The 27856-nt window shown below is 40.3% G+C and overlaps 1 protein-coding gene across 16 annotated transcripts in view; it reads right to left on the minus strand.

The window, feature by feature from the left end:
* PTPN13 (protein tyrosine phosphatase non-receptor type 13) overlaps positions 1–27856 on the minus strand; it is a 95487-nt gene that overhangs the window by 45155 nt on the left and 22476 nt on the right. For all 16 annotated transcript variants that reach the window (XM_085546709.1, XM_085546710.1, XM_015861658.2 and 13 more), the window contains 5 exons: positions 22572–22738; positions 18060–18125; positions 16132–16317; positions 14524–14617; positions 4354–4917 (listed from right to left, as the gene is read on the minus strand). In XM_085546709.1, coding sequence (XP_085402835.1) covers positions 4354–4917; positions 14524–14617; positions 16132–16317; positions 18060–18125; positions 22572–22738 — 1077 coding nt within the window. The remainder of the gene's footprint in view (positions 1–4353; positions 4918–14523; positions 14618–16131; positions 16318–18059; positions 18126–22571; positions 22739–27856) is intronic.

Consider the following 27856-nt stretch of genomic DNA (forward strand, 5'->3'; position numbering starts at 1 on the left):
GTCCCACACATCTCCAGGGCTGGAAGGGCGAAGGGCTGCCAGAACTTGGTGCCTCCCACCATTCTTTTCTGGATCTTGACTACACCATCCAGGATGAGGCACACACACACACTCATACGCTGGCTGAAAGTTTGACAAATGCGGTCTGCTTTGGTTTTTGTTTGTTTTTAAGTGCTTTGTTAGACTGAGATAATCCCAAACCTGTTCCCAGACAGTGTGAGCTGCTGCAGATGTGACAGCAGATAACACCTGCCACTCTGCAGGGCAGTGATGGGATTACAAGGTCTGTTTTATACCTTCTGATAAACCACCCTTCAGCTTTCGAACACTGTTTAAGGTGAACTCAGTCCACAGCGGAAATACCAACCACATGATAAGCTCATTGCACCACTACTGCATTTAAATCATCCTACAGCACAGTGATGGTAAGATATGCGTCAGCTGAGCCTCTGCTTCCACATGCATATTGTGTACATCACTGTGGGTGACTCGCATTTCCCCTGCTTCTCCTACAGAATAAATATAACCCAACTGAAAGAAGTGTGCATTTCACTGGCTTCACAGAGATGAGTTTGTAGGGAAGCTGTTCCTCTTTGCTAAATCCCATCTCCCACTTCACCAGCAGCTCCCCTATTCCAGTCTCTCATCTGCATGCAACGTCTGCTCACCTGCAGACATCTTTCCTCATCCACAAGTGCAGCTTCAAACTATGAGAGTCTTTAAAATCCCGAGCACGTGAAGTACCCCCAGACACCCACCCATCACTACCAACCCAAATACAACAGCCATGACACAGAAGCTTTATAATGGAGTCCAGATGAGCCTGCACAGGAACTAACACTTGGTGAGACAAATGTACCTGGGAGGTAAAGGCTGATCTCTGGAGGCACAGAACACTACTGTCTGCTCTTACTGACTCCATGGAGAAAGCAACAGTAAGTGAAGAAATAACGGAGACCTCATCATCCAGCCTTTCAGTAGGAAAAAATCAAAGGTAACAAAGAGAGAGGGATAAAAACAAGCTGAGGGTCTGGAACTCACATGGCTCCAACTGCAAAACCTTTTAACAATGTCTTGGGAATATTCCCAAACCACCCCCACACCCCACCCCTGTAGTCACATTCCAAAGCTTCATCAAGATCCAGTTTTTGGTATCCTCCCCTATTCCTCCTATTGTCTGCTACTTGCTGCACAGCCAGCCCTGCAGCACTGCTCTCCAACCAGCCCAAGTGCCCCTGCAGCAGGACATTGAAATCCTTGCTCCCTGGTCCTGCATGTAAAAGACTGAATGTATTTTCCCTCTGAGCAGAGATGTTGCCAAGGGTGCCAAGCAAAAATTGCCAGGGTTTAAGAGAACAACAGAATCAGCTCATTTGGTACCAATAATTGCTTGGTTTTAACTCAGGTCACCACAACTCTGTTACAAAAATAGGAATGAACAATCACAGCTGAGACACAGCACTTATTCTTCCATTTCTTGGCACGATTAAAGCACATTTTGGAGTCTGCTCTGAGAGTTCAAAATTGGCTGCTGTATCCTTGAACTAAATAGCAGTCCTCTGCTCTTCCCCTCCCACCTTCTGGCACCTGAGCAATGTCCCCAGCTTTCCTTAGCATACAGCTGATGAACACAATGCAGAGAAAGAACACAAAGACAGCAGTTCAGCAGCACTCGAGGCATCCCGGCTGCAGATTATAGTGCAGCTTGATGTTCAGTAGCTCACTACAAACAATCCCACTATAGCACAGCTGTAATTAAAGCTCTGTCATTCTTTCCACTATAAACACTACTTTTCATGAGTTTATAATTTGGGTTGTAAAATCTGCTCTGAGTGCAAGCTTGGTGTACTGGAGCCCGAGCATGAGAACATTCTCTTTTTCCAAGACAGCCAGCTCCTCAAGGCCTTGTGAATAACAAAACAGTTTGCCAGCTCAACCGAAAAGAAGTTAAGGGAGAAATAAGCCACGTGTCACTTAAATTCCTGCATAGATTGAAGAGGGAACTTATATCCGGCGAATCTTTGCCTGCCAAGTCCAGTGCCATTTTACAGTTCAGAAACTGAAAAACAAGTTACAGCTGCAGGCAGGCCTTACTCACGCCTAACGCGCAACCTTGACCTGGGTTTAGCAGGACTGCAAACAGTCCCACTACATCACCAAGCAGGGAGATAACCTCAACACTGCTGAGCCCAGCCCCAGTCTGGCTCCCAGGGCTGTTCCACAACTCCATGCTGGAGCAGAACCGTCACTGCTGACAACCAATCTGCTGGAACACCTTGTTCTCCTGCTCTTTCTTCCTCCTTTCCAATGTCTACCATATGATGTGGCACTGTATGAGCCTTCCAACACAAGCCATTCTTTGATCCTATGATTCTAACTCCCATGTGAAAAACCATTCCCTGTTCATTGTCCTAAAACACCTCTTCAAATTGGCTCTAATTAAAATATCACGTTCACAGTCAGACATTGGCTCCCAACTTCTAAGCAGTGAAAAATGGAGAATCTAAAATAAAGCAGAAGAACACGGAACTCTAACTACAAAACAAGAGTGAAAGGTGCCTTCTTCCTCTATCAAGAGCAGAAAAGAATACTGCAGCCCAGCTATTTGGTGAGAAAGTATCTAAGACTTTTTTTGTAGCAAGCAGTGATTGTGAATTCCTAAGGATGGGCAGTGACTCATTGCAACTGCTTCCATCTGCCCTGTATAGATTTGTCACTCAGCTTGCCTGAGTGCAGAGCCCCAGTTCCTGGTTTGCTCACCCATTCCCCAGATGAACTGCACAGTTTCGCACATCTGACCCATCTAGGATGGCAAAGCACAGGAGGCATGTTACATTCTCTGCCATCTTCCAATCTGTTTAGCTGAGAATGAGAAAGCCTGACTCATCAAGGGGTTTGGCCGAGCTTTTGGTTTTGCTGTTGTGCAACATCAACCTGCACAAAGCTGAACTCCTGACCAACAAAGCTGGTTATCTTTCCTAATGCAGGGAGTGGCCTCCTCTTGCACTCTGCGAGGTGCCTATCTCTAAACATCTGAGGTGACTCACACACTTGATATGGTCCCCCTTCAATTCCACACTCTTGAACCAAAAACAAAAACATCCCATTTGCACCATCAGACATCTCAGTAGATAATTACAGATGGTGAAGTCCTAGTCTGAACAAACAATGGTTATCTCTACAGAGCTATTTCCCTCTACATTCATTCCTTCACTTGATAATATAACCCTCATTGAAAGATGTTAATATGAGGACACAAAAAATCTCCATGTGTCCTTTCTGCACAATCATTGCAGCAATCACAGCAAGTTTTTAAACTGCCTATGCCTTGTCAGTACAGCTCCTTCTTTCTGAAGCACAAGGCTCACGCACATAGGAAAGAATTAACTTCCCATGCAACCTGCAATATAGGCTTCTCCTGGAATGGCCACAGGAGTGATTTTGGCAACTTCAACTGATAAAAGGTTTTATCATTTCTGCTTATTAGAGATGTTCCTGAGGTAGTCCTTACATCTCAGAGCAGGACAATGAGACAGAAATTACATCATGTAGTTGTTATTTCTGACATAAGGCATCCAGGCTAGTTCTCCATTGTGTGGACTTCGTACACATTAGAATAAATCACTCAATTAGCTCTGTACACACAGCTCTTCCAGCTTATACCTTAGATAAATAAGTTATACCTTCTGGCCCATCATGAACAGGTTATGACTTGGCTCTCAGTTCCAATTCAGCTGAACTATATTTATAACCCCTGAAAATCAAATCACACATTCAAAACAAACAAAATACACAGTTTCTCATTATATGGCTCCACATAAAGATGTTTTCAGAAGTTTCCACAACAGCTTTTTTTCCTCTCCCCATGTTCTCTAAATTAACCAGGGGAACTTGTTGATAATTATTCTCACTGAGATAAAGATCTTAATATAAGCCCAAAAGAAATTACATATTTATGGGCTCAACTGGATCATCCAGAATTATACAGAGCAAAACCTGAGATTACCAGGTGACCCACTTCTTCGTTTTCACTGGGTTATAAATCTATTCCTAATGGCTAGAGAAGAATATTTTCCTTAATGGGAAATTACTGTTGCCAATATTGTTACTTTTTCCTAACTTCACTTGATACTAGCTGGCTTAAAGAGAGTCACTATGTTTACTGAGAAAGTAATCTGCACAAGAACTTTCATTTTTGCTGGCAACAAATACTTTGATTTTACTTAAAAATAGAAGGCCAAGGTAAAATCTCAGCGGTTTCAAGAGCTGCTACAAGAGAACTCAAATTTATCATAAAGAGAAATCTCTGTTTAGTGACTGGAATAATTCAGAACATCTAAAAGCTTCACTAACCTTCTACACTCATGGCTTCCCTCAGGAGCTGCAACTTCTTCTGTCTCTCCCTTATCCTGTCAAAGGCACTCGATATTGCTGCAGAAGTTGATGTCTCAGGCACGTGGCGTGTTTGGTCCAGTTTCTGAGGTCCAAAGATATCCAGTGCTATGCTCCCATCAGAATATCTTGCTTCTTTGTTTCTGGTCACAGTAGAAGTCCGTACTGCAAAGGTCTCACACTGATGACTGTGCCTGTGGGAGTCTGAAGCATGGTCCCTCTCAGCTGCTTTGTTGCTCGTGCAAAGCAAGTCTGTGGAGGAAGCCCACACCTTTCGCTTGGGAGCTGCATCTGTATGGAGGTGACCTTTGTTTTCAAACTCATTGGTTTTACATCTGTAAGGATAGAAAGAATCTTCCTGTCCTGAGTTGTAATCTGAGGAAATGCCCTGGAAAAATTCCTCCTCGCCTTGTGTTCCTCTCATGGCCAGAAATCCCATCGACTTGCTAAGCCCTTTGTTAAGCATTGTCTGTTGAGAGAAATGAGTCTTGTGTTCGTCACGTGCATCAACCACTGAGGATTTTCCTGGAATAAGGAGACATTTCATGTAAGTCATATTATACTTAGGACACAGGAGTGCAACACAAATTATGTGCTTGAAATCACACCATAAGCATGTATTTGGCATTGACTTCGTCATGTGAAACAGCTGCTTAAAGACTGGCTCAGTCAAAGACAAAAGTCCAGCTATCTCAGCTCTGAGAAACATTCCATCTTATTTCTGAAGAGCTCAAGGAAAACTAGTGCACCTCCCAATTTAGCAATAGCATTAAAAAGTACTACTAGATACATACTGGAATTTGATTTCCCATTAATTCTATTTAAGTCTGGAACTAGCACCAGAAGTACTGTGTAATGATTAATCAGAAATCAGCGACTCCTTTCACCCCTCACACCCAAACACACAACCTGCTATTTGTAATCACCTCCCAACAAGTCCAGGTTTGTTCCACGGATGTACAGATGCCTTACAGTAGTATCAGTAGTACGGAAGAATGACTGTGCAGTTCGGTATTTTAAACATCCCCACTTTTCCTGTAACTTTTCTTGTAATGACTGCTTTTGATGATAACAGTTTCTCAATACACGGAATGCTCCACAACAAAAAAAACTGACAAAGTTTCCAAGGTCAAGATGATTCTATGAGCCTGCATGCTTCAAGTTTTGTTATAATGAACACTGCCTCTCTTCCTTCTCCCTTACCACAAAATAGCTCTGAGAATAGATGAAACTGCCTGAGGTGGAATGTTAGCAGAGAAATACGTGTTCTCAGAAAAATACCATATCACAGTCACTGCAAAGTTTGGATACTTATGTTCACCTCAGACATAAAATTTGGTGAATGTACATGCCTAATTTTACAGAACTAATTACAAGCATTCAGTAATGACATTTCTTAATATTCACAAATGAACTGAGAGCTCATGCTAAGACTTTCTGATCTCAGAATAACCGTTTAGAGAGTTAATTCACAGAAAAAGATCAGCATCAGAGACTGCCCAACAGCTACTTCCTGAAGGGAGAACTAATATATTTCAATACTTATGCATTATTAAAATTGTAATAGTCTTAAGTCCGTTTTAGTAGTCTACTCTGTTGCAGTAGTCTACTCATAGCTACCACTGATCAAATACATTGCACAAGTCACTATGAAGTCCAACATTTTCAATCTGCAGAACACTCATTGCCTGACCATGGAATCTGAGCTTTATCATGGTTCTCTCATTGAGAAAATCCAACAGGACTGTGTTCTACTCAGAACCACCTAAGTACTGTCTGCCCACTCAACTGGAGACATACAGCCTTTCCTAGAGCTAACTTAATTCCCAATTATTACCATGTACATCTAGTAACAAAGAACTGCCTTGAAGCCCTCCTGAGAACAGAAACCAGCCTTTACCTCAGAATACACGAACATGCTTTGCCCTCCACCCTCACAGCTACCTCTCCTGTGCTACTGTCTGCTCTGCAGAAATCAAGTTCCACAGAATACAGGATGGCAATGGTAGCTGCGCTCAGAAATGCTTTAAAAGCCTGTGGTTTTTGGACTCTCATACTCTACTTGAATGGGGAACTCCTTGCTTTCACTGTTTCTGTGATAGCAAGCTGAAGGCAGGTGCTTAATGAAAATCAAAGCAAAATGTTCCTTGCCTCTTACCCACACATAAACATCTGATATCAAAACGTTAGGGCTCTGAGCCTGAGTGCAGCAGGAACTGTTCTTGCTCATGCGGTGGCTCAGAAGATGCAGACTTTCTTCTCCTTGCATTACTCACCCAACTGGGAATTCCTCTTGAGGAAAAGTGAAGGCCGTGAGCTCAATAGCTCAATAGCAATGGCTGAGAAATCACTCACTGCTACAGGTTCCTCACCGAATCAGCTAATTGTGTGATGAGAAAGGGTATGAGCTGTCCCATCAGGAGACACTGGAGGAAATGCTCCACTTCCACACTGCCCTTCCACTCTGCAGCCTGGTGATACCTACAGGTCATTCTTCACCTAATTTCCACAATGACCTACGCTCACAATGTTGTAAGCACACACAGGAGTTACTCTGTGCTCCAGTTCCCAGCAGTGTAACAGGACAAAGAACTGCTGCTCCACATCTCAGTAAAGGGGACTGGTCATTCCAATAGCAGTTAAGATATTAGAGCAACGAAGTCCTAAAAAGAAACAGGCTTTCTCCTTCCCCAGTAACTTCTCTGTTAAAACAAACTCTCAGAATACTGCCTGGGTTCTCTATTTCACATATTGCCTGTGGGTGTTTATCTTCTACTTGATTTTACACTGGTGCAATTATTTATAATTACTGTAAATAATTCAAATGCAATTATATTAATTGTATGATTCCAAAGTATAATACATAGTGAGAGAATACATACCATAAGAATAGCAATTAATCACCAAGAGTTCACAAAAAAAAAACCAAAACACACCACCAACCTTCTGGTGCTAACATCAAAATATAAGTTTCCACACCCGTACAAAAGACAGAAGTTACATTTTCTACATGACTATGGATCTACTGCCTTTGTTGTCTTCAGCTACAAACACAACCACGCTTTTTTTGACAGTAGCCCTATTTACAAACCATCTTTCACTCCAACTGCCTGTAATCTTGGCAATTTTCACCTGAGCTGGAGAGCTGCATCTGCTCCTAACCCAATTCAGTTTGTCTGCAATCACCTGTGCGCTAGCTTGATCATACACACAATCAGTCAAATGCTACGCAAGAACAAATGTCATCACACAAACACAGAGTCTATCTATATAGAATTGAGTGCATGTTTGTTAAAATCCCTTCTAATCATCCTTTTTTGTTTGTGAAAACCAGGAAGCCCTTCTAGCTGCCTTTTAGCAGTGTTTGTGGGTATGTACATACACCATACACACATCCTGAAATGAGGGGAGAAAGAGAGAGGCTGCCTACACATGCAGAAAAGAGTGGACTATCAATGCAAGACCATGAGGTCTGAAAAGAGGAAGTGGTTCTATGTAAGTTTACAAAACACCTCCCACACTGTTAATGTTCAGGAAAAAGAAAAAGTCCTTATCCCCAAACAATGTGATCAGTCTTTCAGATGTGAGTGGGCAACTAGTGGGGAGGCTGGATTTGCAGTCCTTATGGGGCCCATTAAGAGCCAACAGAACACAACAGTGAGATAAGGCTGGGGGCTGGCTGCTAAAATTGCACCTTCTCCTTTTACTTTTTATAATTGTTGAGAAAATGTCTCCTCAGTGAAGGAAGAAATGAGCTGGACGTGTGGGTTGATTTCTTTTTCACTGAGGCCAAAGGGCAACCCTGCTTTCCCCTTTCTGCATTCCCCAGGAGAAGCTCAGTTCTATAGCCAATTTTCTGCAGCACTGACACAGTATTTTATATTTCCAGTTTGGTTTACTCCCTAATCTTTGTGTCCCTTTCTCCCTTTGTTCCAGGAGGTCTGTGTTTGCCCACACTTTCAGCACTGCCTGGCCAGCAGCTCATTAACACAGCAGCCATTACACTTCAGTTGAAAGATTTTCACCACCATCAATCACAGCACTGCTGGGTGCACACGTGTACAGGATGAAAACAGCACTGGATTACTGATGGTGAAATAATAAATAAATAAAATAAAACCTTCATCAAGTGCCTGTTTTGTTTTACTGATCTCTTGCAATCGTTCTTCCACACACTCAGTTCTGTTTTTCTAATAGCAAGGAGCTGAGAAAGGCGTGTGCAAGAAGATACTGCCAGAGGAAAGATCTTCATATTAATGGAATAAAGTTATGTGCTGTATTTTTTGATAAGTGAAAGTCATGTGCTTGTATTTGGCAAGAAAATGACAAAGATGCCTTAGTTCACATGTGGAGGTCATCACTGTAAACTCTTTTTAGACCTCATTTTCAACAAGATGGGGAACTAAAATTTAATCTGTTGATCCATTTCCCTGGAAACTTTCTCATTTCAAGGAGTTTTTGCCAGGCAGCTGTGAAGCAATAAATATTCTGAAGAGTGTTAACCAAACACGAACATTTCTTGTTAAAACTAAAAGCAGCCTCATTGGGCCTTAGAACCTTCTATTTTATTTACAGTGCTAGTCATTACTGTAGCACTTCACACAGAGCGAAGTCTACCAAGCAGTTAGCACCTAAAATTTTGTTCTATATTTCCAGTTTCCTATAAAGCAGAAATAAGGTAAGCATTCTTGATCATTTAAACTCATCTCTATCTCTTGCTCAGGTGGCACAGTATTCTGGCACAGATGAAGGTTAGAATTTTGCAGACTTAACCTGTAGCCCTACAATACATAAGGTTAACTTGCAATGGACTCTGCACTGGGTCAAGTCAAGATTCACTGTAGTGGGAACGTGAAGGCAAAAAAACCTGTATCTAGATTTCTTGAAAAGATGAAATACGTTTACTAAGGCCCACCCTTGGTGTTGACAAATCCTGATCACAAGCTCCAACCCCATACATAAACACACAGAAGACACAGTGATGCTGTCCTGGTGCAGGATTTCAGCTCTTCCAGAGATGGAAAGCAAGCTCTCAGGCCTCTGTCAGTTAATGGACAGATGTCAACTGGGTTTTACACAGACCACACATCCTTTTGAAGGAGGAATGCTACAGTTTTTAGCAAAAAGAGAATGGTGGCAAATTAATCCTTGCTTTCTATTTGGAAGACTTCGAAAATTACTCACCCTTTTGTCACACCAAGAGAATTATATCAAACAACTTCCACAATAATTCCTTAAGACTTACAAGGTCTATCGTGTTTTGAATAGGAAGCTTTAATAACAACTCCAATGTTCAGATGACTCACACCACGTTTTACCATTTTTATTTCTACTGGCTAAGTCAGTTCCTAAATAAGAACATCAACTAAACAGATGTTCTCTAGCATTAATTTAGAATAAATTACTTCTGCAGTCAGCCCTGCCATGAAGCTCATTCACCAAAATAACCACAGAAACTGAGTCATAAAAGAGACCGAAAACAAATTTAATTGGGGAGAATGTGAGCAAGAAGCTATTTAATAATCATATTTAAGATGTAAAGACAGAAATAAATAACTGAAAATATCCAACCTTAGTATATGTAAGGAGAGCAATGTATCTAATTTCAACAAGTGAAGTAACAAAATATTTCAATATGTTTGTTCTAAGCCAGGAGAAGAAGCCCCAGCAACTGTCATTTTGGATGACCGTGGCATGGAAAAGCAATCCAAAGGGTAATATTTCCACCTTTCAAAGACTGAAACGGGGAGTATATCTCTCTTCAGCTCAACCATCTCCATTAAGCATGAACATAGCACAACTAAGAAGTGGTCTGAAGTTTGATGTTTACAGCAATGTTTTGATGGTCTTAGAATTGATAATAAATGCTTTTGCTTCATGCTGCTATTTTTTTTTCTTTGACAGCTATTCGATACACTGACAATCCTCTCTAACTACAATTTAGCAATGACTCAACAGCATTACACCCCAGTAAGCAGCAGACAAGTCTCCTGTCCAGTTAAGATTTCTGCTCAGTTTCTTACTGTGAAAATGACTGCAGCTTTATTTTCAATCCACTCTATGTTTTCCTTAACTGCGTAGGACTCCTCAAAAAAAAACAAACAAAAAAAGCCAAGTAGAAGCAGTGCATAATTTCCATCAATTACCACAAGTCTTGGTTAACCGGGGATGTCCCCAATGACCAGAGACTTGCTAATGCGATGCCTATCTACAAGAAGGATAGTAAGAAGGATGGAGGGAACTATAGGTCTGTCAGCCTGGCCTCGATATCAGGGAAAGTCCTAGAGCACAGCATGTGTGGGACAACTAAGGGATCATGTCCAGCCAGCACAGGTTCATGGAGGCCAAGTCCTGCTTAGCCACCTTGATCTCCTTCAATGACCAGGGGACCTGACTGGTACAAGAGGGAAAGGCTGTGGACATAGTCTATCTAGACTTTAGGTAACCCTCTGACTCTGTCTTCCATGGTATTCTTCTGGAGAAGCTTGGCAGCCCATGGCTTAGACAGGTAGACTCTGCTAGATACAAAACTGGTTGGATGGCCTGGCCCAGAAAATGGTGGTGAATGGAGTTAAATCCAGCTGATGACTGGCCATGAGAAAAATGATGGACATAACTTCTGACTTACTGGAAAGAGTCTAGTCGGCATCACAGCACTAATCCAGTAGCTTTCTACCTTTGCAAGTGCTGGCTATTTTGCAGCTGGAAAAAGAGGCATTTATTTCAAGTATACACAATTGCAGAACAGTACAGCATCAACAGAGAGAAAAATAAAGGGCTCTGTACTTTTCTGAGTTGTTTTTGGTTTATTTTTCTCATGGCATTACTGCTTTTCTTAAACTGTAATCTGGTTTTCTCCTTGTGGCTGCTCACTCTGTGAGACCACTGTTGGTAGGATCAGTACAATACCCCATAGCTCCCTTTTCCAGAAACCTAAAAGCTGTACCCTCAGGGAAGCTGATCTGCGTTCATATGGACAGAATTAGCACCAGCAAAACAGCACGCTGCTGCAGAAAAAGAAATAACCAAGCCCTAATTCATTGAGAGCTGTCAATCATTAACCCCAGAGACCCCTTTCACTGGGTCTCCTTCCTAACACTCCAATACAAAGCTCAGTATATCTGCCAAGTGGAACTGAAAATAGTTACAGCTGCTTTGGATACATGGACATTTTGTTCAGTTCTGTGGTGTACTGACTCTCTGTATTCCCTGAGGAATGAGTGGAGATTAAGGCATGGATCTAAAATGGAAATACAGAGAATTAAGATGATGGCAGTAAAACACATTAGGGAACAGGGCTGAAGTCAGAAGACACACCGGAAAGTTTTAGGGGGAACTAGGACAGGTTTAAGCCCTTTAAGGCAAAAGAGAGAAGTAATCAGAGTTCTGCAGGTATAGGGAAACTAAAACAGATTGGGACGGAAGCAGAACATACCAAACATTTACAAAAAAAAAAAAAAGAAAAAAAGGAACAGCAGAATTCAATTTCTCTCCTTTTTCTGAAAACAGAGGCACAAACAATGAATGTTTTTTATTTTTTTTAAATTCTAGCAGAACAGAAGGGAAGAAGCAAAATACTGTATGCTATCACTAAAAGCATACAGTCATCAGCAGACATTTTTGGTAGTTGACAGTTCACATTGACAAAACTAGGAAAAAAATCCAGTATTAATAACTCACACCTTCATTATTGGGTCTGGGAGGATGCAAACAAGCCAATATTTGTACCTGAACAGTAGTGCACAATTTTTCACTGTGCCACACACCACCTGTAATGCTGAGCACGCAAGGACTTGTGCTTAACTTGAGAGAAAGAGGAAACAGAGGCTAAGAACTATGCAGCCAACTTCAGTCTGCGGACTACCAAGTTCACTTCATTTCCCAAGCAGTGTTTCAGTGAAGATTAGGTTTAGTTAGGTCTGTGAAGACAATGTGATGTTCCCAGAAAAAAAAAAAAAAAAAAGGAATAAAAGAAGCATTTCATAAAGTGAACACTGACTATTTAAAATCCTGTTTTTGAATATACTGCAGCTAACTCAATTGGTCACCTCTGCCCCAGAGAGCCCCATAACTTTGGTTGTTCTTCCCTGACACACAAAATTCCCAGACCCACACACTACAGGAACTCGGTCTGTCCAGCACTGTGGAAATACCAGGTAAAGCCAGAGGCATGTGGGAACACAGAGGTCAGTGTCCAGATCCACAGTCCTTCCAGTGCCCAGACACTGTACCCTCACCAACTTCTGTATTAATTAAATGAAAAGCAACACCTCTCATTTATCTCATAAGCACAGTTATGCATACAAAGTGATTCAAAGAGAGCCAGGATAACAGAGAACAATAATGTTGACATGCCATTTTAGAAGTCAGAAGATACAACAGAAGAATACCAGTTAGAGCCTCTATTCTGTAAGTAAAAGGCACAGTTCTCAGATGTTTCCACATTAAAAGAGAGGTTATTCAACCTGGTCCTGAGCCAAAAAGCCATGCAGATACTGGTAGAGATGCAGTACCAATCTCTGCAATTCTAAACAAGACCTTCACTGTTAAGATACAGTTAAGACCGTGGGTTAAACAGGACTTCTGGAGATTAAAAAAAAGGAATTTAAAAATTGCTAAAAAGCTCAGTGAGAAATTCATGGGTAGGAAAACTGTACAAAATAGGACCAAAAAAAATTATCAAAGCACAAACAGACTGAAAAAAGAGAACTTAAAAATGAAAGCAGAAAAGCGTTCAGAATTAGCGAAAAGAACAAAGGAAAGAAAAATTAGGGTCAGCAACACAGTGAGAACAGATTAAAAACGACCTTGCTATGTCTTCAAAACTAAACAGATATTAATTTTGACCATAAACAAAACAGTTAATGAATGATAATCACGGGATCAAAAGTGTAAAAGAGGTGGTGAAAATGAGAGCATGGAAACTACCCAGCTTAAGGTAGTAGTCAAATGACAATGCGTTAACATCAAGTTCCTCTACAACACGTAGCAAGTTATTAATTAAACCTAAGATGATGGGAATCCACTTAAAAAGCAAAATGAAAGTACAAAGTGAGGAATATGGAAGAAGTACATACTCTTAGAAGTACAAAAGCGTGTAAAGAAATTGTGGATGTAATGAAACTAAAAATTGGGGTGGAATAGGGTCAAAGAACAAATTATTAATTTAACAAATCAAAACAGTAAGAGTTCTGGCACAACCTTTAAAGAACTGGTGAGAACCAGGGAAGAAATTGCAAGGCTTAAGAAGTTCACAGAAGCAATGTATGACATGGTTTCATTCATCCTAAGTCCCTTACTCACCAAGATCTGCTTAGAAATACTCTGGGAGAGATGACAATAGGAAAGAAGTGGAACACCAAACCTCTGAGGAGGCAGAGTGTGCAGTTGTGCCAGAAAATGAGGAGACAGTTGTACTAGACGCTGTTCCTAAACAGAGCTAGCAAATGTTTACATACTATTCCTTTATCAAGAAGCAGCCTGATCTAGTGCTTGTCTTATAAGAATTATAAGAAAAACAAGGACTTGCCAGACTTGCATCATATTTCTGCAGTTTCTCCTGCCAATGACAATTCCATGGATTATTTTTGTTCCTGCAATTCTCCGTACTGTCTTTGGTTTTAGAAGACACAGAACTAAAAGGCAGAGGAGCAGCTCAAACATAACACCAATATAACTTTTGTTCAATGTTTGCTGCTGGCAAATATGCAAAGAGATAATGTGGTAGCTGAAAAATACGCATTTATGAAGTTGAGTATTTGTGGGAGACATCACATACTGGTAGCTGAAAAATATGCATTTATGAAGTGTGGGAGACATCACATACTGGTATGCATATCTATATATTGTATGGACAGTTGAGCATTTTAGGGCAAGAGGGGCCTCAGGTGATTATCACATTGCACTGCCTGCATCACAGTGACTCAGACTGGTCCAGCTGCTGCAACATAAAATGCTCCCAAGAAGCCCTGATAAGACTGGTTATCTGAACAACACATCTTCCTGTCAGGGAAGCCTGGCTCAGAGCTGGTTGCTCCACTGCTCAGCTACACTGGGTGCAACATCTACCCAACACACTTGGTCTTCCATGGGGCTGTTATGCCCCAATCCTCACAGAAACAGGTCACTTACCTGTGGGCAGTCCTTTTCCCCTCAGCCTCTCCCGAATTGCCTGGCTCCTGTCTGGCTGCAATTTTTTATCTCCATTGCAAGAAAGCTGATCCATCTGCAAAACAGGCAGCAGCACGATCAGGAACAAGCCAGCTGGATTCAGCATGACTATACTTTAGGATGTGCATTTGAGACCACTACAGCCATCACTGGCTGGCCAAGCCAGACCAGTCCCTCACATTGACCTAAGATGCCCTTTTCGCATCTGCTGACAAGAACAAGATCAGCAGAAAAGGAGAACATTTGCTAAGCAAAAAGGGGCATTGAGAACCCAAAGGTGAATGACTCATTCTTCTCCCTGATTGTTTCTATAGCTTGTTGCCCAATTTAAAGTTTGTTTCTTTATTTTAATATTTTCAGTGATTAAGGCCTTGCAGGTCTTTGTTTTATTCCATCCCAGAACAAGCCCATTTAGCAACTTGGCCCATGAAATCAGATACAATGACAAAGAGCACCAGGCTGACAGATATAACCTCACAGTCCAGGCAGTGCTTTTTGTGGTGCTCAGGCTCAGTGCTGCTTTTAGATGCCAGTCATTAACAGCTTCTTCTGACTACTACACAAACACAGAGACCTGTCACCTCATGCAGAAACTTCCAAACTAGATGTACAAAGAACCTATGTAATCATTAAATAATGATGGACATTTTAAAATGAGAGTATTCTGAGGTCAAGTACTGTTTTTCTAATCACAGTACTGTGCATCTAGCTGCTTGGTTATTTTTACATTTACATAACCCCTCTGAGATAGAAGTGTTCCAATAGGATAAAATAGAATAAAACCAAGACCATAATGGCATATAATTCCAGTAAAAACATGCTGCTCAGCATCTGTTGGAGTCATAAACAGAGCACAAAGAAAAGTAAGTACTGAGAAAAGAACAGTCCTAGTAATACTGACAACACAATGCCTTTGGTTGCTTTCAGAGCCTGAAAATATGTGGCTATTCCTATCTAGGTTGTGATGGTTCAGATGAAGGGAAATGCCTCTGTCAAAAACAGTAACTTTGCAGGACAACTACAGGCAGCATATTTCACTTCTTAAAGCAGCTCAATGTATTTGTCATAATTTGATAATAAATTCCCCTAAAATAATCCCACCCCTGAGGTGAGGAGGCATGTAAGAGAACTGGCACACAGTGATGACTCAGTCCTTCTCCCCATTAATCAGTGCCCCTCCGAAAGTCAAGCATACATTTAAAAAAGAAAATTCACAGTGATCATTTTAGCAGCATTTTAAATAGTGACAGGTCCAGTGCTTGCCCCAGACTACGTTTTCCTCTACTTTTCTTTCAAGAAAGACAACCATTTCAGAAAAGTATCTTTCTCAGAAACAGCAGTTGTGAATCTATATTCCAGAAGGAACTGTTGATTGCACAAACTGGTAAGTGGAGAAAGAAACAGTTCCCTCCTGGGATTTCAGAATTTTTCTCCCTTCTGCACACCCTCTTATCAGAATTGCAGCATGGTAAAACAAGAGGAAGAATGACCATTGAGTGACCCTGTTTTACCATCTTTTCTCTCTTCCTGCCCATCTCCCTTAATCCTCAAATGCTTATGAAAACTTACCCCAGACAGGCTTCCCAAGACCAGTCTAACTAACTGCTTCACATATGAAAAAGATGGGGCACAGTTACTGTTCCTTATGTGAGCACTGCAGGCATCCAGAACGGTTCGTACAGATACTCGAGCATAAATGACATCTTCACACATGCCAAGGAGGATGCTGTTGAGATGATCTCCAAGTTTGATAGGCTAATGACAAACAAAAATGGACAGCAGAATTAGTTTTAACAGCACCCTGTAGCACACATGGAAACAAAAGACATTCAACGTGATAAAAGGACTATTCACAAGATTTATTGCCTACATTAAGTGAATGCCAACATTAAGGTCACTATCCAGGTCTGGAGTAAGTTAACTGTTTTTGTTGTTTTTCAACATTCTGCCAGTCACAAACATAAAAATCAAATCCTCATTGCAATACTTTTTTAAGCCTCTGTCCACTGCTCTATTGTTCTGTAGTTCCACGTTTCAATATTCTGTGCCAGCTGGGCTAGCACTTCTAAATTGCAGCAACACCACCAAAAATCATCAACAAAGAAACAAGGACTAAAGTGGCAACAATGCTGGTGAAGGAAGCAAAGCTCTGTAGTTTCAGGACAGTGCCCACAAGGCTGAGAACAATCTAGGTTTAATTCTTCTCTGCATGCAGTTAATCCAGCAGTGTCAGTGCAATATGATTCCACAGGGTATGCAACAGTCAGTGCTAACACCTCAGATGCCACAAGCACTTGAGACTCCAGCTTTCTGATCTGGAGCTGTCCCAGATGGGGTGGTCATCTCACAGGCACAGGCTCTGTCATCTGATTTCTGACAAACAACATTTGGAGATAGCACCTGCCTCAAGATATTCTCCCAGCACTGCTTTAATACTGTCCCTTTCATCTACTACAAGACAGGATAACAAAGAAATGTGAAAGCTCTCTATGAGAACAGTGGGATTTAGGGGGCAGACATGGAGGATATTACAAAAAAGTATTGCTACAAAAACCACAGCTTTCAATTCTCTGACTTCTGCACTCAGACAAAGACCTCCAAATCAACGGAACTAAGAACCCAACTACCACTCCGCTACAGAAAAACATTAGAAATGAAGCACTTATACTGCCAGACAGCCTTCAAATTTCCTTCCTTACCCTTATGCATAACACCCATAAATGGGGTCAAACCAAATCATGAAACAGAAATACCTTAACTTCCCAAGCTACACAACACTGTCAAATCCCTCAATAGCAAATCCGCTATTAGAAGTTCTCTCTATGCAGTTCACATGATTTCCACCCGTTATGATACTGACTGCTGAGAACTCAGCCAGAGTGGGAGGCAGCACACGGGCAGTAGATGAATTTCATGTTTCAGACTTGTTACAAAAATGAGTGGTGGGTGTGGTGGATGACTTCTTGAGAAACAAGATTTGGCTTTAAGCAGTCTGCATCCATAGTGGCTGACAAGACAGTAGTAGGAGTTACTCCCTATTCCAAACAACATATATCTTTTCTTGGCCATTGTGTAATGTAGCTACATATGCTGAGTGCACACTCACCAAAGCAACAGCAGCAGAGATCACAAGTTGCTATACTGTGGGTAAAGCCATTTTACTTAAGCATTTGTTATTATACATAAGCTTGAACTAAAACAAATTATTTTTTCCTTTGTCAGAAGCATTAATTATAGCCTTTCAGCCTGTGACACTAAAGGATAGACCAACCCAAATATATCTTCACAGAAACAAACACAGATGTGGTATCAGCACCTTCTTTCTGTGTGATAACAATACCCTCACATCACAGGAAATACAGAAGTATTTCAGAAGTATACAAGTACAGAAAATAATCCACACTCTTTGGTGTCCCACAAGAACAGGCCACTGTGTTCATTCACATGCAGCAGTGGTGACACAATCCAGGTACTAAGTGAAACCAAATGAAACTTACTTGGCTTTGAGGAACTTCATGGTCAGCTCCCCAGAAGAGCGTCATACCAAGAGAATAAATATGGACCTGCAGTAAGACAAAAGACACATGTCAACTCAGGAGAGTTCATCTGGAAATATAAAGATCTTAAAGCAGAGCAAAGTACTCAGTGTCATTTTGTGCATGCACTTTCTTGGCAGTTAAGCTTAGCTGACTTTCAGATTTTTCTTCCCTTTTTCCATGAGGGCTGGAGAAGCAAACTCTACTGCAACAAAATGGATGCATCTCATCAACGTCTCTGTCTTCTTTGTTCAGCTTTAAACTTTCCTCTCATGTTGAAGGCAGAAGCTCACGTGATCCATGCCAGCAGCCTCAGATATGGCACAGACTGCAAGGTGGAACCTGAGGCACCCTAATGCTTTGGTCTGAAGGCACAGCAGGCCTCAATAAGACAGCCAGCTGCTACTGTCAAGGGATGGATAGGACTGAGATAGAAGAGAGAATGCAAGGAATGCAGGATTATCAAGGTATAAAGCAGTCAACTTAATCTGTCATTGATGTTGTAAGATACATTTATATATAATATTAATCATTATATCTATAAACTGACAGCTAATATCAACAGCAGTGATATTAACATATGACTTTAACATATGAAGCTCAACTGGAGTTATACAGCCTTCAAATACTGCCGATTTAAGATCACAAACACACACACAAACCCTATAGGACACTGTGTCATTTGTGACACAGATAAGTAACTTCTGTTTTCTGGACTGTAAGGAACATACACTACTGATGACTCTTGCTATCAGATTGATCGCAGTATCTGTGCAACTTTAAGTAATTGCACAGACAATGAACAGCAATTATGAGGACAGATATAAATTAAGATTAAGTCATTGAAGGAAGTCTCTTCACCAGTGAAAAGCAACACATCTTACTTAAGTCCTAAATACATAAGCTGAAAAGCTCTGTCCAGGCCTAGGAACTTCATATGAAGTTTCATAAAGTCACAACTGAGGGAACAAAGGCAACAGACAGACAATTTTGCAATCTGTGAAATGGTCATTCTAAGCCTGTAGAATTGGTGGAAATTGCACAGCTAGAAGAAGCTGAAGGTTGGACATGAGAATTGATCTCTTCATTGGAAAGTCTCTTCATGTATGGGCAACAAAATGTATTCTCAAAGACTCAGAAAAAGGATATAGAAATGATTTCCTGTTTAGGCCAGACTGCTCAAAAGGCAATACAGCGTAACTGTCACCACTGCACTGTACAGATATGTAGCCCCAGACACATGTATGACGCATGGTCAGATTTCTCTTGTAAAACAGGAAATGTTTCCTTATGATGTATTGCAAAGAGCAATATACAGCTTTGAGACAGGGTAAGGAAGTAATTACTAAATAAAAGTTTTATTTTGTCTTTGTTTTACAATAATTCCAATAATTTCCACAATCTATAAAACAAAACCAAATTCACTTCACGGAATCATCTTTCACTATAACTTTTGATACACTGTATTGCAGTTGCATCAAATTTGTCTTATATTCCATTTGATTGAGTGTCATAGATTAATCAGAAGGGTATTCATCGTCTGACCACTGTGTTGTCTGATAGTTAGCAATGCACATACTGTTCCATTGAGCTAGCAAGTGAGGTCACAGCTGCAGAGCTGAAAGCTATCCTGTCACTGTCTGGTCAGAGAACATAAGAAATAAAAATGCACAAAGTCCAACTTCCAGAGCAGACCTATTTCAGAGCAAGATCCAAAAAACACTCAGATTTCCATTTAATGAGTTCAGCAAACCACAGAAGTAGAAAAGAAAAAGAAGTTTAACTATGTTTGAAGCTAATGCAAAGCAAGACCTAAGAAGCATGAAGTCAGCTCATCTGGAGAAAAATAAACACTGTGCATCCCAATACATAGTTTAATACTGATGTAAAGGGAAACAACTAGTAACAAAAAGCATGCACAAGTAAGTTATTGAACTGCCCAGATGCCTTCAAACAATGCCATAATATTACAAGGGTGTTCATACAAAACGCTGGGAAGAAAGAAAAAGATAATTATTTACAGTTCTGCTTTTATGCCAGGAGAAAAACTTGCTTAGCTTGGCCAGGTTATTCTCCAAGTGAGGAGTTTTGCCGTTGTTTTACCAATATTAGAGTGCTTTACCAGTATAACTTTACAGTAAAGTTTTTGTGCCAAATTCACCTCTCCTTGCTATTTCAGGAAGTTTTCTTTCACATAAGCAAGCAAATACATCCTAAGGGATGGGTATCACGAAAGAACTACACACAGACATACTAACCTCTGCAGCTCCCACCTCAGGGGTTACAGACCAGCATCACAATCACTTCCACCCTTGGCATGCTACCCAATGTAACTTTAACACAATACTACTGTATACTGTTTCTACTGTGAAAACACAGTATCCTTAAATTCTTTTAACACAAAGGGACATTCCTAGGAATTCAATGAAGAATCCCCTGGATTTGACTAGAGGATGAGTAAAATAACATCTAACAACTTAGACTGCAGCTGTCCTTAGCTGCACCCAGTCCCAAGTGCTGCACTAGGAGCACCACTCTGTCATTCATCTGACAAGTGTTAAGTGAGAACAAGAATGGCAGAAGCAACCCTTTTCGCAAATGTTTTTATATCACCCCACAGTATCCCAACAGTTCATTTTTTACCCTTCTCCTCACAGCGTGGACAAAACATGCAGAAATTTTGTTGAGTTCATGAATCAAGTTAATTCATTCTAAACCCAAAGTCTGAAGCTTCAACCACAAAGTAAAGGGTTTTGTTCAGTTAATAGGTGACTCTGAGCAATTTGGTTATGTAAAGCCAAAACTTATAAATTTCCACACGCTCTTGTTTCCCAATGGAAACATCATCACAGTAGCTGCAGCCTGGAGTCTCATTTCCAGCAAGCAAAGTTGTGTTGCTGTCATGATAAACTCGCACTGCTGTAACCAGAGATTAATCAGCACTGTGTGTGCAGAATGCCAATGTTTGGTCACTGCTTATTGATATACTCTGTGCCCACGTTTACAACCCTCAGCGGTCCGGTCCTTCCCTAAAGGACTCTGATTTCTTCCCTAACAACTAAGAAACATCACAACACGGCTTTTAATATGAGATGTCCTGAATGAATACTGGCATGAAACAAAGAATGCCACCAGTTCTGAAGTTCTCAAATGTGCCATTCAGAAACTTGTTTCTGATGTTTTTAAAGGCCTGTTTTTGATGTTAACCTCCCAGCTTACACTAGAGGCAAAGTTACTGTCTTCAACAATATTGTCTCTCCTGAAAGAAGATAAACAATTCCAATGCTATGACTGCAGAACTTGGCAGCTGTATTCTACTTCACTGAATCTGATCCTGGCTTTCATTTCAGTGTTTATTTTTACTTTTCTTTTAAAACTTTCAACTTAGGTTGCTGGCTGCCTGGTTTTGTCATAGATCAAGTAATATACAATATTATGCCATTACATTTTGCTACATTGCAGAGGAAGAGCTTGTAACTGCAAATGCAGTTATTTTCATCTGATATAGTTGTAAAGAAGAAAAAAAAGAAAAAAAAAAAAAAAGAAAAAGCGAAAAAGCAACTAGATACAAGATTTAGGGGAAAGAAGAAGTAGCACACACCATGTATTCTGTAGACAGAAACAAGTTTTGATAGTCCTTATGCATAGAAAAGCAACTGATGCCAAGAGCAGCTTCCTTGGATGTAAGAGCAGAGTGCTGTTCTTCCTGGAGAAATGTTGTCAAACCTCCTGCTTGTTCCCAGCTTAAAACAATGCTAGCTTTGATTCCTATCCTTCCCTTAGGATTACTGATCTTGAGAAGCCAAGGAGATGGGAATAGAGCTCAGCTTCCTTTTACTCCTACCTCTAAATATCTTTGACAAGGACAAAGCAGAGCATTGCCATTTGCAATAAATGGTTGTTAGGCAAACATCTGAGAAGCTGTAGTCACCGTGACCATTTGTATCAAAGACCTGGAGCGGATTTCATACACAGACATTACCTACCTGATCATCAACCCTTGGGGAAGAGAAGGAAGGTGGAAAGGAACAATTCTACACACAATTCATGAGTATTTTTAACAATGAAAATAAAATTTCTGAGATGAGCAAGAATTTTTTAAGTCTTGGCATGCTTGAGTAACTGTTTTACTTACCTCTTACATGCAGTTTGAAAGGAATTGCTGATGCTACTTTTAGAAAAACAAGGTGAAATGACACTTCCCATTAGCTAGGATGGGTAGTATATGTATCACATAGCCACCATTCAAGCATGGCTGTGAGTAGAACACGTGCAGATCTACATACAGACACTTCTTCCTACAAGCACAATACAGCTACAATCTCTACCCCACTTACATGTACAAAAAAACAATAAAAGCAGAAGGGTCCTGCCCCTCTCCCAAAAGAAATCAATGAAGCACACAAATCAAGAATTCTACAGACAAAAAAGTCCATTTAAAGACAGCCCTCTGCAGTAGAAGAGGCACGGTACCTTCTCAACATCTGAGAGAGATGACAGGGACTGGTTCTGCAGAACCTCGGGCGCTGTGAATGCTCGCAGGTCTTGGGAAACATTGTCATCAGTAAATGATACACTGCCAGATGGAAGCAAGAGGAGAGACCATGGGGAAATGATGAATCCCAGAGCAGCAGGGTCAGCTGTGTTTGAAAGAAAGAAAAAGGAAATCTTCAGATTAACATACAAATGTTCTGTGTCATTTCTTGATGTAACTTTATTTGCTCAAACACATATTCAATATCAATATATTTCCTTTTTCAACTAAGGTGCTTCATAACCACTATAGTAGTCCCTCCCTCTCAGCTCCCCTCCCCCCCTTTTTATGTCTTTTAAAGTTAACAATTCTGTGTCAGTACTCATACCCCCAGGGTCACACTCACAGATCTCCTATCCCCAGGTTATTTCACCCCCGAAACACCAAAATGACCAAACACTACAGAAGCCATGACATGAAGGCCAGCTCCAAAGCAAGAATGGATTTAATTGCTTTCCTAACAGTACTGGTGTAGCAGCAACAATCTGGATAGAGAAGACCAGGTTAGCAGAGAAAAGGAAGATTCTGTATTAGACTGGCTGGGCCAAAAAAAGAAACATTTCAGGGAACTTCAGTTTTATCTAGTTCAAAGCAAGAAATAATTTCACTACTGAAAAGCAATAAAATTCTAGTCAGCAGTAGAAGGCGGCAAACTAAGCTGAACCCTACTCTAGGACTCTCTTTCCAAACCTTAGTTTGAAATAACAAAACAAGCATTGAAATCAGAGAACCAAACTGGCTAATAAAACTTTCCTTCTCCACTTCCTTGAGTTGAAATTCTTTTTTACATCTCACAGCAAAACAGCTCCATTTCACCAAAGGAGGCACAAGCTTTTATGTCAGTAAAAACAAAAAATGTACTCATTACTTTTCTGGAGGCATTAAGACAAATAATCTGTTTTCTAATACATGATTTATCAAAGAGCTGAGGAAACATTTAAAGGACTTAAAAGGGTCTTCCTCCTCTACATCATAAGCACCAACAACAGAATGATCATTTCTCTCTTCATCATCACCACAAACACTTTCCACTCTCCTATCAGTTTAGGATGTTCCTGCAGTGCTGGTGCCCAGGCTGTGCAACTATCTTGTAATCTAGAATATTTCTAATCTCCTAGCAAATGTATTGAATTACTACATACAGGTATCAGATGTAAAAGGATCTACTGAGTAATTCCTTCCATTTCTCCAACTCTTCTTCCTCCCAAAGCAGCTAAGAAACTGCTTTAAGGCTTCCCTCATTCTATATGATATGGGAAGCAGGACTATGTAATTAACTAGTGAGTACAATTATCCAGAAAAACATTCCCAAATTCAAACTCATGAAAGCTCAGCAAGTATCACCTCCTACCAGTGCATGCAGAGGAATTCATTCAGCAGAAAAGCCAACATATACATTGTTGTCAAACCCTAAGCACAATTTTCCCTTGAAAGGAGAGAGAGACGATTAAGGTCAGAAATCATTCTAAAATGGACAGATCCTACAGACTCTGCTTCCACTCATTATTTCAAGTTTAAGCTCCCTTGAATCTGTAAAAACTTGCACTTCTCACTCCAAAATGTTTCTTCTTCATCAGTTTTTTTATTTCCCGAGAGTTTTTGAAGTTTACAATTAATTTGAGAAGTTCACATTCAACAATTTAAACAAACAAAAACACTCAAGTGACAAGGTCAAAGCCAAAAGAAGCATGTGTATATATATATATATATATATAGGCTTCGACTTGTCACTTGAGTGTATATATATATATATATATATATATATATATATATACATACATACATACATATACACAAGCGCACACTGTATATAAAAACAAAAAAAGTTGGTTATGGTTTTCCTAATTCATTTTAAAATGCCAGTGTGCTTTGCTACCAGCCAGCATGAAAAGCTCCAGATTCACAGCATAGAAACGCTTTTTCCTCCGCTCTTTGTGATACACAAGGGTGGTTCAATCTTGTTGCCTCTAAGAAATATATTTTGCTGTTCTCACTTTGTCTTCTGGATCCCAAACATACCAGTAATTACTGTAGCAGGCATCTCTGATCGTGGTGGCTAAATCAATTCAAGGTCTTGTACAGAATTGCTGAGCTCCCCATAGAGATCAGCACAGTTTGTCACAACAGAAACCAGATGGTCACTCCAAGCAAACGTGCCCTAAAACCATACAAAATCCAAATACAGAACTCTACATGATGATCTCTCCTCATAAAGAAGAGAGAATACACAACAACATCAAATAAATTTGGGCAAGAGAAGAAAATGTAAACTTCATGCAGACACTAATAACCAATCCTTAGACTGCAGTACATGCATCACTTCTTCCTCTGGGCAATCTAACTGACCCCTGGCTACAAAACGATTCAAGTTTAGCATCATTTGCAACAGCTAAGACAAAACATCTGCTTGATACAGAAGTAAAAATAACCAATTTTGTCTAAGGTGATAGTTTCACTACAATATATAACAAGACACATTGCAAGAATTATATAAGACCATCTCTTCATTCACCTTCTCTTAGTATGACAAGCTTCCAAAGCTGGAGTTCAGCCTCATGATATGAGACCTTTTCTAATACTTAAAATTACAAACAAGATGAGCTGTCGAAAACTCACTGAGCAACTACCTGAAACACCAGATATGGCAAAAGTAAAAGAAAGTCACTACAGCCAACTGATTTAGACACCAACATTATCTGCCTCTCCCAGCCCCAAAGACATTTTGCACCATAACTCTAACCCCGCTTCCTCCAAAACAAACAGAACAACTGTTATTCACTACTATGCAGTACACAGACATGCTAACTTGAAGAAATACAGACATGAAGAGACCCCTCCCATTTGACATTACATTATATTGCAAAACACTTCTAGAAAAAAAAACATCAGTTGGCCATCAGCTTCCCAAAGTAACACTGCAACTAAGCTACTGGATTTTGACCAGCTGCGTGTTCACTGATACAAAAATAAGCACTGAAAAATACTGTAAGATTTCTGCTGAACAGCTCCAACTTGAGTAAAGATGAGGCTCTATCCTTTATGTTTTGTACCATGAAGACTTTAAATAACTCCGAACTCTTTATATTCTGAAGTGCACTACAGAAACCAGAGATTATGAGAATGGAAACACGATTTAGTTTTGACAATACTAAAAAACAACCCATTTAGCCTGAAGTCTTGCAAATATTGGTTTAGTCTAACTCATGCTTCTGTCCCCTGTAGATGAAAAGACTGAATTTACTGATCCATGTAAAATACTTCTGTTTACATTCTACAGTCTGCATGATTTGAAACTATGGACAATGAATGCAGTTAAGAGTAGAAAAGGGGTTGATTTTGCCAAGATTCTTTTGTTGGCAATTTCATGGCTTCATCTTTTAGCACCTTTTAACCGATATATTGGTTACCTACACCATAACCTTCAACGTATGTTTAGAAAGGATGAAGCATCCATAACAAACCAAAGCTCCTACTGTGCAAATTTATCCTAAGAACAGTATTTTCAAGTAACTTTACTCTTCCATCTCAGTGTCTGTGCCACGGAAAATATCAGAATTGTTTGAGTTGGAAGGGATCCTTAAAGGCCATCTAGTACAACTCCCCTACAACAAATAGGGACACCTACAGCTACATCAGGTGCTCATCTCCTCTTCTAGTTCTTCAGAAGAATTTTTGAGAGTATTAAGAGAAACCTACTCCTCAGAATAAAGGAGAAAAAAACAAAAAGAACAAAAAGAAACTTCAAGAAGCACTGGAATTCAGGTTACAACTACTGGTCAGTTTTATATGCAGGAAACTTGCAGCTGTGCTGGAGATGCCAACCTTCTGAGTTAACTCTGGAAGTATGCAGCATGGTAACAAAACCCTTGTGAGATCACAGCTTATCATCAATGCCAAAGCACAAATAAACAGTGTGGTCTTACTTAAAAGGAGAGACTGAACTAGCTTTGAGTGTAATAAAAACTGGAAGATTGTTCAGCTAAATAGCATCTGCCAAACAAATTGAAGACTTCGAAAACAGTCTTTTAAATGGTTTAACAGCACATAAGTAGCCAGAGCAAAAGAACCCAAACAATACTAGAAAGTTCAGGCAGTAGTTTAAAATTGGTCAATGTTACAATATCGATGGCTGGTAATTCTGAATTCCTAAGCTATTTAAATGATTCCAAGTCCTTTAATTGTGTTTCCTCTCAACTTTTTCTCCCTTCGGCCACAGCCATTAACAAAACTGGTAGGAAATGACATACATAAAGTAGAAAAAACAACTTGCTCAAACCTGCCAGCAATGGATGGCTAGAAAATGTGGATTTTTCCCCCTCTTACTGTATTTTCCCTCTAATCAACAAGAACGATCCACTCCATCTCCTCTTCCCCAAGCAATCAGCTCCAATTACCAGGACTCACCATTAGTTTCCACCAACATCTTTGGCTCCTTGCCCTTCATTGCACTCACCCAAGCTAAGTGCATGCAACTGGGTGACTCAACAAGGTTTACAGGTGCTCAAAAAAACATCACCGTCTTTCTTCACATGCACTTTCAGATGGTATTTTTCTTCAGAGAAATGATTCTCCATTTACATTTTTGTAAAGTGACTGTATTTACCCAGCCCGCTCTCCTATTAGCAGAACTGCTTTCTTCCCTTCTCTTCCTCCTGTACTGAGCACATTGTTTGATTCGAACCACATGGTGTAACTACTTCCAGAACTCATAAAGCATGCTAGCACAGGAGCGGCTGAAGCAACGAAATCTTTCCCACTTTCAAGCTCTGATAAGCTTTCCCCATTTCAACCTATTTAACGAGAAGAAACCCTGGTTTATTACTGAGTGCCAAGAGCACAGCATGCTCCTTACGCCTATGTGCTCACAGCCGAGATACTGCACTTCAAAGACTTCTTCCTCTGCCTTCACGCAGCGCTGAATACAAGATTCAGCATGTCTGACACAGCTGATTCACCCTCTGAACAACAAAACAGTTAGTGAAGATAATTAAACAGATGTAAGAGAAGGGCAGGTCTGGTATCAGCCTTTTCAAATCACTAGATTCATTTAAACTTCACAACTGCAATCAGGAGCACTGGATTGTCTTTCTTCCCCATTTAACAGCTTATGACTTGCTGACACGACAGCTACCAGCCTTGATCTTCTACACCAGTTATTACCAAATGAGCATTTCCAACCGATCTTTCACTGCTTATAATGATTGAAATCAATTTGTAAAGTATT

This window comes from Coturnix japonica, chromosome 4 (assembly GCF_054131305.1).
Source record: "Coturnix japonica strain WE chromosome 4, WE-NBRP24, whole genome shotgun sequence".
In the NCBI taxonomy this organism is placed as follows: domain Eukaryota; kingdom Metazoa; phylum Chordata; class Aves; order Galliformes; family Phasianidae; genus Coturnix; species Coturnix japonica.